The sequence below is a fragment of the Thermobia domestica genome, chromosome 16 (genome assembly GCF_964235325.1).
Source record: "Thermobia domestica chromosome 16, izTheDome1.hap1.1, whole genome shotgun sequence".
NCBI classification, from domain to species: Eukaryota; Metazoa; Arthropoda; class Insecta; order Zygentoma; family Lepismatidae; genus Thermobia; species Thermobia domestica.
The window spans coordinates 88,913,540-88,927,122 of record NC_137469.1 but is presented as its reverse complement, the minus strand read 5'-3'; the positions used below and the strand labels follow the sequence as shown (position 1 = coordinate 88,927,122).

General features: G+C 35.8%; 1 protein-coding gene across 1 annotated transcript in view; it reads right to left on the bottom strand.

Moving 5' to 3' along the window:
- Window positions 1–1,500: 1,500 nt before the first annotated feature.
- Window positions 1,501–13,583, bottom strand: part of Arl8 (ADP-ribosylation factor-like protein 8) — a 46,343-nt gene continuing 34,260 nt past the window's right edge. Inside the window, exons 3-4 of the mRNA XM_081742733.1 lie at window positions 8,433–8,594; window positions 1,501–2,538 (exon numbers count right to left, since the gene is read on the bottom strand). Coding sequence (XP_081598859.1) covers window positions 2,418–2,538; window positions 8,433–8,594 — 283 coding nt within the window. The 3' untranslated portion in view covers window positions 1,501–2,417. The remainder of the gene's footprint in view (window positions 2,539–8,432; window positions 8,595–13,583) is intronic.

The window sequence follows — 13,583 nt, the reverse complement described above, 5'->3', positions numbered from 1 at the left end:
TCTCTTTCTTCTTTAGCGAAGCTGTTCTACGGATAGCATTTGACTTCGTCAATAAAGTAAAGCAAGACTTCTGCACTGCTTCATGTGCAAGCCAGTTTGCTTCAGTCTCCAAAGCTTCACTTGTTTCCATCAATTTTCTTTTCTTTCTCTGCAGCTGCTGTACATTTTTACTTATCTCTTTCCTCTTCCTCTGCACTTGACTTTCTTTTTTAACAGTCCTTATTTTCTCCAGCTCTCTCATATAGCGCCGCCTTGCATCCTAATTTAAACAACTTAAACAACCCAGGAAAACTTCAAGTTTCTTTGGTATAACAAAGAATTGAGTTGAGATGATTTAGAGTTTAACGTCCCTTTCAGCAACGAGGCTATATAAGACGTGGACTTACTGATTAACGTGGAATCCGAACCACACGAAGTCCTGCCAGCAAAGAACTGAGTTTCACCTAGGTATGACGTTGTCACAAATAACATATGAAATTTTACTGAAGAGTAAGTACTGTTGCGAAAATAGACTGATTGTGGAGAATTGATACTGGTACAAAGCACAGTTTCTAGCGGATAGTGCTAGTGAAGACGGCATCCAAGAATGGGTTAACAGATTAGTGGATGAAAGAAGAAGAGAGAAGTTATCCCAGTCAACCAGCCTGTTGGAAGAAACCCATCACCCACCCACACAATGGATCATGGCAAATTATTATTCAGCACAAAAACAAGAACAGCAAACAAAAATAACAATCAATTAAAATCTTCATTATAATTATGAAAAATCTGACATTCAGTATTGCTGTAAATTTCAAGGACAGAAATGCATTTTCACGGACATTTCCAGGACAAAATCAATTCAAGTTTTCCAGGACGAGTGGGAACCCTGCCTCGTTCTAGAGCTTGTGATTTTCGAGATATCATTGTCAAATAATTGGCCACAAACACAAACTTCTCTTGATCACAAACATATAAACATAGCATTTTGCTATATAGATTAAAGCAAAGTTTCTCAAATTGAGGTCCTCGAGGTCTGCTCTTGCGGTCCTCTTAGATTGGACATTAGTTCAAAATGAATAAGAAAAAAATTCAAGTGAATTGCATATCATATAAACTATAGTTGAAATAAGGTAGAGGATTATATAAATTCTAATAGCTTATATAGATGTATTACAAAAATATTCTTGATAGCTTTCAACTGAAACGAAAAACAGGAAACTGAAACGAATTATTTTCTTCTATTAATACTAATAAAAAATTACAGTAATTTTAATTAACACCATTTACAAAAAAGCATACTGACATTAACGTATGCTAAGAAAAAGATATTTGCAAACAGTGCTCGAAAGAGACAACAGTACGGTTGTCCTTGAAACATTCTGACTAATAAAATTGGTCTCCACTTAAAAAAAGGGAAACATGCTGCACTAAGAGGAAACATATGACTTGCTATTGTGCCTGTTCGTCCATACTAAAGTCATGTATTACAAATAAGAACGGAAGAAAGAAAATATAGTGTTTCATGTCAAATATTTATTATGCCCCTATTTACATTAAAACATTTTTATAAACAAAGGATAGAATCACTCTTTTCTTATTTTATTGTATATGTACTCAATTACACACATTCATACGCTCACGCACATACATATATCATCATTTTGCTAGAAAGTTAATTTAAAACAAGTCATCTTCTGATTTACAGTTCACTCAACAAAACACAAACGTAGAAAAAAAGAACGTAACCGCAACTGTAAAGAGGATATTACAGATGCTGCAATGTGTTTTACACGATCAGTCTTTAACTAAATATATATATATAATTTCTCTCTCGAATATATATATACTTTTTACTTATTTATATATATATATATATTATATACATGCATAGTTTTGTAAAGAGAAGAAGAGATTTTTTGACCGGAAAGAACATCTTTCTGTGCACATGTATACGAGATTTCAACAGACATACGGGATACTTGGCGTTATCTTTTTTTCATTTTTAACTATGTAGCTGTCAGCTGGTTATATAAATCAAGTTTCACATTGCAGTAAGTTCAAAAAGAAAAGAAATATATATGTATTATATATATATCAGTAACAAAGCAAAAAAAAATCATGATTTAATTTAATAACATGTAAAGTTGGAAAACAAGCAACAAGTCCCTGCAAGAGGATGTCTTCAGCTGTTATACTTTCATCTTTTCTCCAGAGATCATAGTTTTTAATGTCACTTTGTAAAGAAAATTTCTCTTATCCCTCTACATTGCGCCAAAAAGCCATCTTCGCAATTGTTGTTTAATTTATCTGTTCCTATTTTTTTTTGTTTTCTTCACTGTTCAAGCATTTTATACCAAATATGTTTTTTTCAGAAGTGGCAATGCACACTGGAGAGAGAACGCAAAGTGATGTGCTTTAGCTAGATACTAACTCCATCAACGTCCACCCGACTTAGAATGGGCAATCAACCACTGTAATGTGATATCTATATTATCCTTCTCCTTGCAAGAAATGGAATAACAGCAGATTTCTCGATCTTGAATCGCTGAAAGATTCCTAAAAGAAAATATACAAATTATTACTGTATTTTATTTATTACCTACAATTTACATATGAATACAGGAAACTACATTATGCTATATCTGTTTGGAAATCATGCTTTATTTTAAATTTGTTTTTAACATAATGGTGGAAGACGAAGATGTCAGCTGAAGACCGTGTAACATGGAAGCTTCTCAGTTGTGGCAAGTTACCTACTAATGACAGCAGAATACCTATGATCATGATAATGGTGGAACGCAAAGATTATTCTAAGCACCTTATTTTCTATCACAATATTGCGAGCGGTGATGATATTTAAGGAGAAACAAGCAAAAGGGTAATACTCACCACAATGTCAGTGTACAATGACAGTGAGTGCCTATTCCCGTGTTTAATTTTTGACAGAAGATTTATTATACTTCTGATTCTTTTAATCTTTTTTTTTTTTCCTTTCTATATTCTCTTTCGTGTTTTAAATCCTTTCTGAATATTAAGCAAGTTGATAAAGGAAGATGACTCTTCCGAAAGCACTACTTGTTGCATGTAGAAGAACTCTGCTATATTTTTTGCGGTGAGTATTAGTCTTTTGCTTGTTTCTCACCTTATTTTGTGCTTTATATTATTATATTTTACATAATATATATTTTACACTTATATATATTTTACATAAGTTGCATTCATACCAATAAACCGAAATGGGCGGGAAGTGACCTACTAATGATGGCAGAATACTTATGATGATGATGATGGTGGTGGAACGCAAATATTATTCTAATCACCTTATTTTCTGTTTTTTATTATTTTTAAAAAATATTTTTCACATTAAGTTTCACTGATTCCAATAAACCAAAATCAAATATGCTTATCAACACGGCCGTACGTGCAACACGTGCATTTGCCCAGGGCAGCAAGTTTTGGAAACGATAAGAGCAGGCATAAAATATACAAAATTTGAAGTATATGAAAAATGAACATGATATACGTAGAACAAAAATTGGATTTCTCTGTCCGTAATTTCTAATTTTACGAATATGAAAGCAAGGAAAATTTCTTTCTGAAAATACAGTAATAATCCACTTTTAAACTGACAATGTAATTTAGTATTGTGGTTTTATGATTCTTCATTTTTTTGAAGAGAAGTTAACGTGAGGATGTAACTAACTTCATTTCTTTTTGTATTATATTGGCAGTATGAGCGAGAACTTATCCGATACGTTTATGGTGGCATTATTATCAATAGCTTTTCGTTACTTTGTCCTGTATCGAATGAATAATTATTAAAGGATACATAAAACTATGAACGTTTTCACCGATGCTACAACTCTTATTAAGACTTTTATTATTATTATTATTATTATTTATGTACTTAAAATCGTGACTTTTAAGATGCGTTTTTTCTACGGTAAAATGTATGAAAAATGATGCTCTTACACGAAGAGGCAAATTACCTAGGGCCAGGCTGGTTTATCAATACCATAAAACTGATTTTTTGTGACACCTGAAAAAGTTTGTAAGATAGCAAGTAAAGTTATTCGAGTGCACACTGCAATATACGAACGCAATGCTTCAGAATAACAATACAGTCATTATGTGTGTCTCAGTCTCTTCACCTGCACTACCTAAAGTTGGTTAATTGTAAATTTTAGGCGAGTCTCAAGGTTTTTTTCTGTCAGACATGAGCTTTTAAAACTTAAAATACAATTAAGTGTTGAAAAGCTTTCATCAACCGAAGCACGAGATGAATTGAGGGGCATGGCTAGAAAACCTCATAACCCTTACTGCAATTTTGTATAAACCTGATGCAATTTCCTCAAAATAATCTATTCATTGTATTAATTATTACAATTTAAGCATAGAAACTTATTGAATAAAGTTAAATTAAAAAAAAAAAAAAGAGAGAGAGAGAGAGCAAGTGCTTGGAAGATGCTATTTTGTATATAAATTTATGATTTCAATCTCCTTTATCCAAAATTTTGTTCTTGTGGGTTATCAATTTTCTCGACCATATCTCTCAACTGCTCTGATTCAAAGTGCGCAATCGTTAAACTTTATTACATACCGAAATGTGATTGTAATTATTGCTCTGTTCCTCGTACAACTGCAGCTTTAAGTCTTTAGTAAAAGTATACACTAAGAACTCTTTAAAAATCCCCAATGTTGAAATACCTACACAGAAGTCATAAGTCTTGCAATATTTGCACAAATTCAAATAACAGGCGCGTGTATACGCTATGATCTATCGTAAGTACAAGGTCAAATTGGCACAAGAGGTAGTGTGGCAACCGTACTATTAAACCCGGTGTCCGTTACTCCACCAGTTTTTAGTGGGAGTGACAATGAGTGCTCAACAACGACTGATACATGAACGTTACTGTATGAGTTCGAATTCGAGCGTAATGTTTGGCCGCGGTGGTTAAATGGTAGAGCGTTCCCTCTAGTGCCTAGGGTCCTTGGTTCGATCCCAGCTCACGCCAAGTTAGGTTTGTGGTGGACAAACCCCGTGTGCGTGAGTTTTCTCGGTTTCACTTGTTTCCTCCCACTTTTTCATTCCACGACTCTTTCATTCATTTCTCATCATCACTGTCTCCTTTAGCCTAGTCGGCATAAACGTGGGACGTAAAACTTAAAGATTTATTTTGAGCATAAAGCTGCGGCAGCAACCCAAAACATTTGTCTTGTGACAGGGGATGCAGTGAACCACAGCACAACAACTCGTTGGTTCCAGAAATTTTGTTCACATTGTAAAAATGTCGATCAGTAAAGGTTCACCCACTCCAGGGTAACTGATTCTGAGGTCATATGACACGTCACTGAAGAAAATCTATCCATCAGCACACGACGATTGTAAAAAAACCTCGGTACGTATCAGTACACTGTAGTGTGCCACATTCACGAACTCGGGAAAACGGTCAGGAGCTGCAGCATTGTGTCACATGAGTTGACCCAAGCTCAGGCCTAGAGGAAAGTAGATGTGTGGTGACAATTGCTGCAAAATCCGCGTAATGTGTGTACTGAAACGGATTGTCACATGCGACCGATTTTTTCCCCCCTTCAATTTCGAATATGTAGAAACTGGTTGAAGGGACAACTTCCAGAATCGGTCGTCAAACAGGGCTGTTTCGACCATAGTTATGTTGTGTGTGTAGTAGAACTATGAGGGGGGGTAATCCACTTTGAGTTCATTCCTAACGATTGTACCATCAATGTGGACCTTTATTCCGATCAGTTGCAGCAGATGCTCACTCGACTTGAAACATGCAACAAAAAATCAGGAACTTGATTATAAACTGATGCAACATCCGGCATACAGTCCTGTCCTTGCCCTTTTGGATTACTTTCTGTTTCTGAAAGTAATGGTGCACTCCTTGAAATCACAATGCTTTACAAACCAGCAGTATATAGTAAGAGCAGTGACAACTCTTTGCCTCTAAGGACAAGACGTGGAATCGAGGGTCTGGCAGGAAGGTAGCTGCAAACCGTCCAATACGATGTTACACTTTGGATTGTGTATGTTAACCTGCTTTCATTGTACTGTAATAAATACAGGTATATTGTGTACAGAATATTGAAAGACTTATGAATAACTCTTGCACCTTTCATTACTGGAAATAAAATAATACATTTAATTCTTGGTCACAATAACTACAATAAGCAGACACAATTTTCCAAGAATTATATTTTTTTATTGTGCTTTTAATATTGGTTTATCTGTACCCTTTGATAACCAAAATCATCGGTTCAGGGAAGCAACCACCTGTGCCTTTGGGTTGCTCTACACACGAGTTATCAAATCAACATATTGTGATCATGAATATGAATTGTGATCTTCACTACAAAATACACAGCGGAAACTCGTTCGTCATTCAGTAACATGAAAATAATGCATAGAAGAATGTTGTAACTAAATGATTTTACTAGTCAATTTAATGAGAAACTTGGTTCTTCATGTTCCACATTTTGCATTTCAATGTGGAAGCTGCTTTCCGGAGTCGTCACTTATTTTTGCTCCTTTTTAGATTCAATCCACTTTTAACGTGAAAAGAACAATTCATATCGACAGGGTACGTAAGTCAACTTACTGCGCTTTTGAGGTGGAAGCATGTGCATACTGCATACTGCAGCTAATTTCGGGTAGTCACATAAGATCACGGAAATATTTAAATTACGGTTTCAGTAAAAGAAAAAAAAAAGTTCAGAAAGTTAGTACACTTTCGTTCAATAACGAAAATACTCGAATTTTAAGTGTGATCCTATTTCTGAAATTACATGTTTTGAAGTGGTACTAGTCATTTCCTGTAAGTCCGTAAAACTTGAAGAATGGTGAGTTCTTTCTATTCATACACAAATTTAAAGGATCCAATTGCCCGGGACATAGAAAAAGTACAGGATATTTTAATGTGTTGGTGTAAAAGAGCGAACTAGATTATAGGCTTCTCCTGAGCCGGCTGTTGCACACGCCTGATTTGAAGTGTTAATTGCTTCCGTGTTACGTACAAAATTCATCTTCAGTCAATAATATCTTTATTAAGCAAACTTTATGACAACTATAAAACGTTCAAGGTCGTGTATTATAGAGAAACATTAGAAATTACATTCTCCATCAACGATGAAAAAAACATCTTAACATATAAAACTAAATATAACGAAATGGGATTTTCATGATTGATAATCACAGCAAAGGTACTAAACAGAGAGCCATAGTTTTCAAGACTTCGTTGGCTCGTCAACGGAATGTACAGCGGAAAAAAGAAAAACGAAAACAAAGAAAGAAAGGTACTAAATGTTATCTATTTAGTGCTTTCAGTGTATATTATTACGTATGTTTTGACTTTCATATGATCACATTCTTTGTCCCATTTATATGTGAAAACAGGAATCCCAAAATTATTTCATAGCTCTACGAAATTTCTCTAATTAATTACGTATCGCATTTTAAAAATTTACATGTAAATAGCAGGTTTCAGTTTAATAGACCAAAAAATTCGAAGATTAAGATCTAGCGTATGCCATGCTTCTAGCTTTTCCCCCCTATACTCTCCTAATTAGGGACAATCTAAATTATGATTGTAAAGCTAAAATGAGAGCTGTAGAAATCCTTTGATAGGGAACTTAAGGGCTCCTTAAATGATATAAGTCCATTGTGACTTAAGACGAATAAATTATTTGTTCGAACACGTAGAAATTTCTATCCACCCTATCATGACCCCTTTTTCCAATAAGAGTACATACAAACTACATTTTTTATATATATACTTTTGCGTCGTTATTCTTTAAAGTGAGTTCAACTAGGCCTTCTTTTTCCAACTAAAAAACTATTGCAATATATAAGATTCCTTTAGCAGAAAAATTAGAGGGACTTGTACACTTGCTGTCTTTCTCGGTTCTGTGTCTTGTTTTCCTCTTTGTTTCAACAAGAACTGTTATACTTGAAGGAAATGAGACTACTAATACGACAGCTTACTAAAAACTTGGTTAAAATTATGTAACTACCCGATATCTATTCCCTAAACCATTCATTTTTTGAGCTGTTTTAGCATTCGCTGGAGTGTCAGGTTGTTGAAAGGTGAGCAATAAAACCACATTGCTGTTACTTTGTTCATATGCAGAAGGTAAGATTAGAATGTTGTGCGAAAAGAAATCAAAGTATTCCATAAAATGATAATAGATATAGTGGAAGGGAACAGGTGAGACAGAATCTGCAGCTTAACAGTTTTAAAGAGAATATTTTCTAAGTCAAGCCAAGAAATAACGTTATTCCTCGAAAAAGAGTAATCAATTTACATGATCTTTTAGGTATATAGAAATCCTAACTTTACATGGAAATAAATTTGGCCGTAAATGTGATCTACACCTAAAACCCACATAAAATACAGTTAAAAAAAAAGTGAAACATCTAAAGAAATACCTACATTCTTTCGATCAGTCCATTTTCATCGAGTGCCTGAGGAATATCCCTCTTGTTGCCTAAAACGAGGACTGGGATCCCTGCCAACTGTGGTTTATCCAGCAAGTTGTGTAGTTCGTTTCTAGACGCTTCAATTTTCTCAGGATCTGCGGCATCTACCATGTATCTGAAAATAAAAGGCAACAGAGAATGTAAAGACAAACCAATGCATGAAAGTAGTATTACGTCTAATCCATGCAAGAGAAAACTCTGATGCTCTCTGTCACGTACCTGTTGTAGGTGGAGGTAGTATTATATCAAGTGATATTCTACAATATTAGTTTCACACATTATGGAAACATTTAAGTTTCTGATTGTTTATGTGACGCCACTATTTTTTCCTTTCACATTTACAAACTGGATCTAAGATGCTCTTCATGCAATTCTGAATATCGTTTCTTAAACATTTTGCTTCCGATAAGCTAAAACTATGTTCGTCGTATCTTTATGCCTAGGTAGATTGACTTATAACGGGACTGACTATACCAAATCATAATACAAGATTTTAATATTTTATGAGTAACCTGTATCTTGGAGAAATCACATATTAAAAATCAACTATGCCACTGTAGAAGACGTTGTTCCAAAAATGATCAACAAAAACTGTCTTATGACGTTATATTGGTATATCATTCCCTTTGATGCATCCATTGCGTTTTTAATTTACCATGCCATTAGAAACAATGCAAACTTTACAAGTTTTAAACAATATTCACTGCAATGACGAATTTATTCCCATCTACGTTATAAGTTTCAACTATACTTGTTTCTGGTTGCGGAACTCGCATTTCGAACGATTATAATACAGGAACAACGCAGTTGGTGAGACGTTTGGTGGCAATAAGCTGATAATACTGAATTGTAGCGGCTGATTGTTGCCGCTTGTTTACCAGAATAAAAGCTAGAAGTGTGATGATGCAGTATTGACTTGGACTGTGGTGTAATAGTGAGTTTGAGATAAAGTTGATATATATACTTCGTTACTGTCATGGCAGAAGCCACTAGAAATAAGACTAGACTTTATTTACTAGGAACAGATACGGGAACTCTGACCTGAAGTAAGTTACCTTCGAATGGCGATGTTTTGCGTTTTTTTCACCATCATCTAAGCTTAAAAATTCATGATAGTGTTAGAGATGTTATACGAGAAACTGTACAATTTTGGGAAAAGGCTCGTGAAACTTGAAATATTGAGGGATCAATGGGCAAATTGAAGAAAATCAAAAACCGAAAATCTACAAATCAGAAAGAGAATGAAGTTAGATTTGTTGCAAGTTTGAATAATTTATTTGCCCTTAGACTAATCAAAAATAACGAAGATAAGGACTTTCTCATTGCTTAGAGGGAAGACGATCGACGTGGTTGCACGGTGTCAGTGGACAGAACTCTTGCTTAAAAGGAAGCCAAGACGTCAAAAAGGCAAGGAAAACATGAATTGATGGAGGCAAATACTAGTGCTAACACTGGCATTAACGCAGATACGCTGTTTGTTTCGAGCGATAGTGACAGTGGCAGTGATTTAGAATCAAGTAAAGCCTACTCTGATGAATAGAAACCTACGCAGCAGCATACCCTGCAGAAGTCCTCAGACAAAAAACTAAAGCAGAAAACTTGGAAGAAAGTTGTTACTCCCGAACTTGTTTCTATTTTAGATAGCTCGAAATTAAGTCACAGAGAAGTAACTTTCGTAATAGCGCAACGGATAAAGGTTTGGGCCACAATCTGAACGAAGTCACCCTCAGTCGTTCATCCATCAAACGAGCTCGCAAGTGCAATCGTTTTGAATCAGCTGGCGTCATTAAGAGCAAGTTCCAAGCAACAACCACCATCGTTGTCCATTGAGATAGCAAAATTCTACCAGATATAACAGAAAAAGAAACCATCGATCGCCTACCTGTAATAGTATGTGACATGGAAAAAACTCAATTGCTCGGAGTCCCAAAACCGAAATTTGGAACTGGACAAATCGATGACGTACTAGGTACGCTGAGGTCATGGAATATTATTGATCAGATAAATAAAATGTGTTTCGATACAACTGCTAGCAATACTGGTCGCTACAGCGGCACTTGTGTCATCATAATAGAGCGGGAAATTAAGAAAAGCCTTTTTGTACTTAGGTTGTCGTCACCACATACTGGAAATAGTTTTGGTTGCAGCTTCTAAGGCGTGTATGTGTGGAGGTGTTTCTTTCGGTCCAGACTTAGCAATATTCAAGTGTTTTAAAGAAGGTTGGAACTACTTGGATCACACACGATATGATTCAGCAGAGAAAAACATAGTCCTGGCCAATATCAAGGATAAACTTATAGATTTCGCACGTAGCCATCTTCAATGTAGCCAGCCAAGGGAGAAGTACCGTGAATTATTGGAACTATTACCTTTCTTAGAGGAATCTCGCCCCATGCAGTGCCATTTGCGGCATCCGGAGCTATTCACCACGCCAGGTGGATGGTAAAGCCACTCTACGTATTCAAAATATGGCTCTTTAGAAAACAATTCAATCTTACTCATCAAGAAGAATAAGGATTGATTACTTTGTGTACGTTCCTTGTTACAGTTTATGTGAAAGCATGGTTCTTATCACCAGTTGCTAAATCTGCTTCAAGAAATGATCTCGAGTTCCTGAGCCGTTTACGAAGCCCAGGGGGAAAAATGAGATCACCTCTGGTACTTGAGCGAAGAACTCATTGGCTTGGCGTTCTTCATCGACGAACTGTCCGCAGAAACAAAGCAAGAAATGATGTAAAACATGAACACAGATACCAGTAATGATGAACCTCCGAAATGCCTGCATATATCTCGAGATGCTCTTGTTTCACTACAGGATGCCAAAGATCGAGAATTTGGTAACGAAGAACACAATGCAGTTTTTTGAACTTCTGAGTATTCGAACAACATTTTTTGCACAGAATACGGAGACATGGAAATCCAACACTGGCTACTTATAGCTGGTTATGAAGCAGCTAAAGACCACGCAGAACGCGAAGTGCCTTCAGAAAAAGTTAGCGGTATTATCACAAAGAATGAAGGACAGAAAGAATACCTATTTCAAGTTCCTGCGAAACACAGGAAGCAATATCCATACTGTTCAAAGAATACCCTATCTAAGTAAACTCAATATGTGAAAGTGAAGTGTACAAATAGAGTAAACAAATAAACTTTACAAAGTTTTAATAACGCAAGTACAATCAGCAATAATGTGCTTTCATGTATAATTGTGTAATATGTATATGACAATGTGTATAACAAAATATATACCAATATGTATGTATATGTATAACAAAGTGTATGTATCAGTAATATTCAAAATTTCAATCGGCTTGCGCAACCAATAAAAATTGTTGTAAAAATTTGAAATTTTGCCAGTGTATCTATTTTCAGTTGTGTAATAAATTGTAAGGGTGCCACAGGTGAAATTCGGAAAAAAGTATTTTCCCTAATTTTTGAACCACCCTATTATATATATATATATATATATATTAATTTTAAATGAACTTCTGAATATTTTTGATACAAGGCATAGCCAGCCAAGGTCAAAAAACAGCTAAATCTGGTATGTTCACACACAACTTTAAGACGTAAATGCACCGATTTTGCAGTTTTTTTGGCCTTGGCTGGCTATGCCTTGTATCAAAACAAATATTCAGAAGTTCTTCATTTAAAATTAATTTTACTCCAAGTCATAAAATGTAAGACTTGATTCGTTGGTTGATTTGGAATCCCGTTCAGTATCGAGGCTACATGCGACGTTGACCTTTAGCTAACATGGGATCCAAACCACATGAGCTCCCACCGGGAACCGAAACAGAGCCCTCCGCACCAAAGTCGCGTTTGGTAATCACACAGGATAAAGGGAGGTTAATATAAGACGTGAAAAGTATACTAAATAAATCTACATACAATTGCATGTGATCAGTGGCGGACCCAAGAGTTTCTGGGTTTAACACCCCTTGAAAAAGATTATGAAAAGATAAACATTTCCATTTTGAGATTTGTATACAAATATCCTTAAAAAGTGAATTCAACTTTTAGTTCCCTTTGATGAAATTCTACGTACGCTACTGTGGTGATAACGTCTTATGCAGTGGTGCTATTCAACTGGTTCGCACCAATTTGCTAGAACTGTCTGTTAAAATATCTCGAGTTTGCAAAACCGTCTGTCATACCCATACATAAGTTATTAACAGTAAATTTTATCCAGTTGTACCCAGGAACAATAAATTTTAGTTTATCTTTTGTTTGTAGAAATTCTTACAGCTACAGGGTTAAACATATAGTTCTCACAATAAAGTATAAGCGTTTATTTCTTAATGTGAAATGCTCAGATAATAAGAAGCAACTAAGGAAAACAAACATCTGAGCGCCGCGCATGTGCAGTGCTTCCGCTTGTTCAGGCGAGGCGAGAGATCTGTGCATCCGGGAGAGAAAATTTCGATGGAAATAATAGTGATAAGTTGATTGTCAATATATGCATAAGAAAATATATATATCTTTTCTTGTAAACATTGGATGCCGCGCATCCCAGAGTTCCCTAACGCTATCGCCAATGGTCATTACATCACTTTTTCACATACGCAATGAGCTCGATGTCATCTCGAAACTGTTTTCTTACGCAGATGAGCCTTCACTTGTCCACATAGATAGAAATCCGATGGCGGTAGGTCGGGACTGCATAAGGATTGTGGCACCACTGCTCATTCCAGTTGACCAATCTTCTTAACTGTCATGTATGCGACACGTGGTCGCGTGCGTGCGTGTGTGAAACCGAGCGAGCACAATTTTTTATGTATCCTGATCGTTGGATTAGCGTTCACGCAGATCCTTTTGCCATACCTGTTTGCTCTATCTCGTGGTAATGTATCTGTCTCATGGACTGATGCGTTTTCATAGGTGGTGACGGTTGACTGTTTACCTGACTGTATGTGATCCTCGATGCTGCCATCACCACGTCGAAACCTCTGAAGCTATCGACAAATTACTTCGATTCATTGTGTCGATCGAATAGATTGGCAACAGCTTACTGTGAATCAATATTACTGAATTATCCCCAGATTTGTAAAGGAATTCGATCACTGAGTGATAATGTGTCACGTAGGTAGACAGATAGATAAAT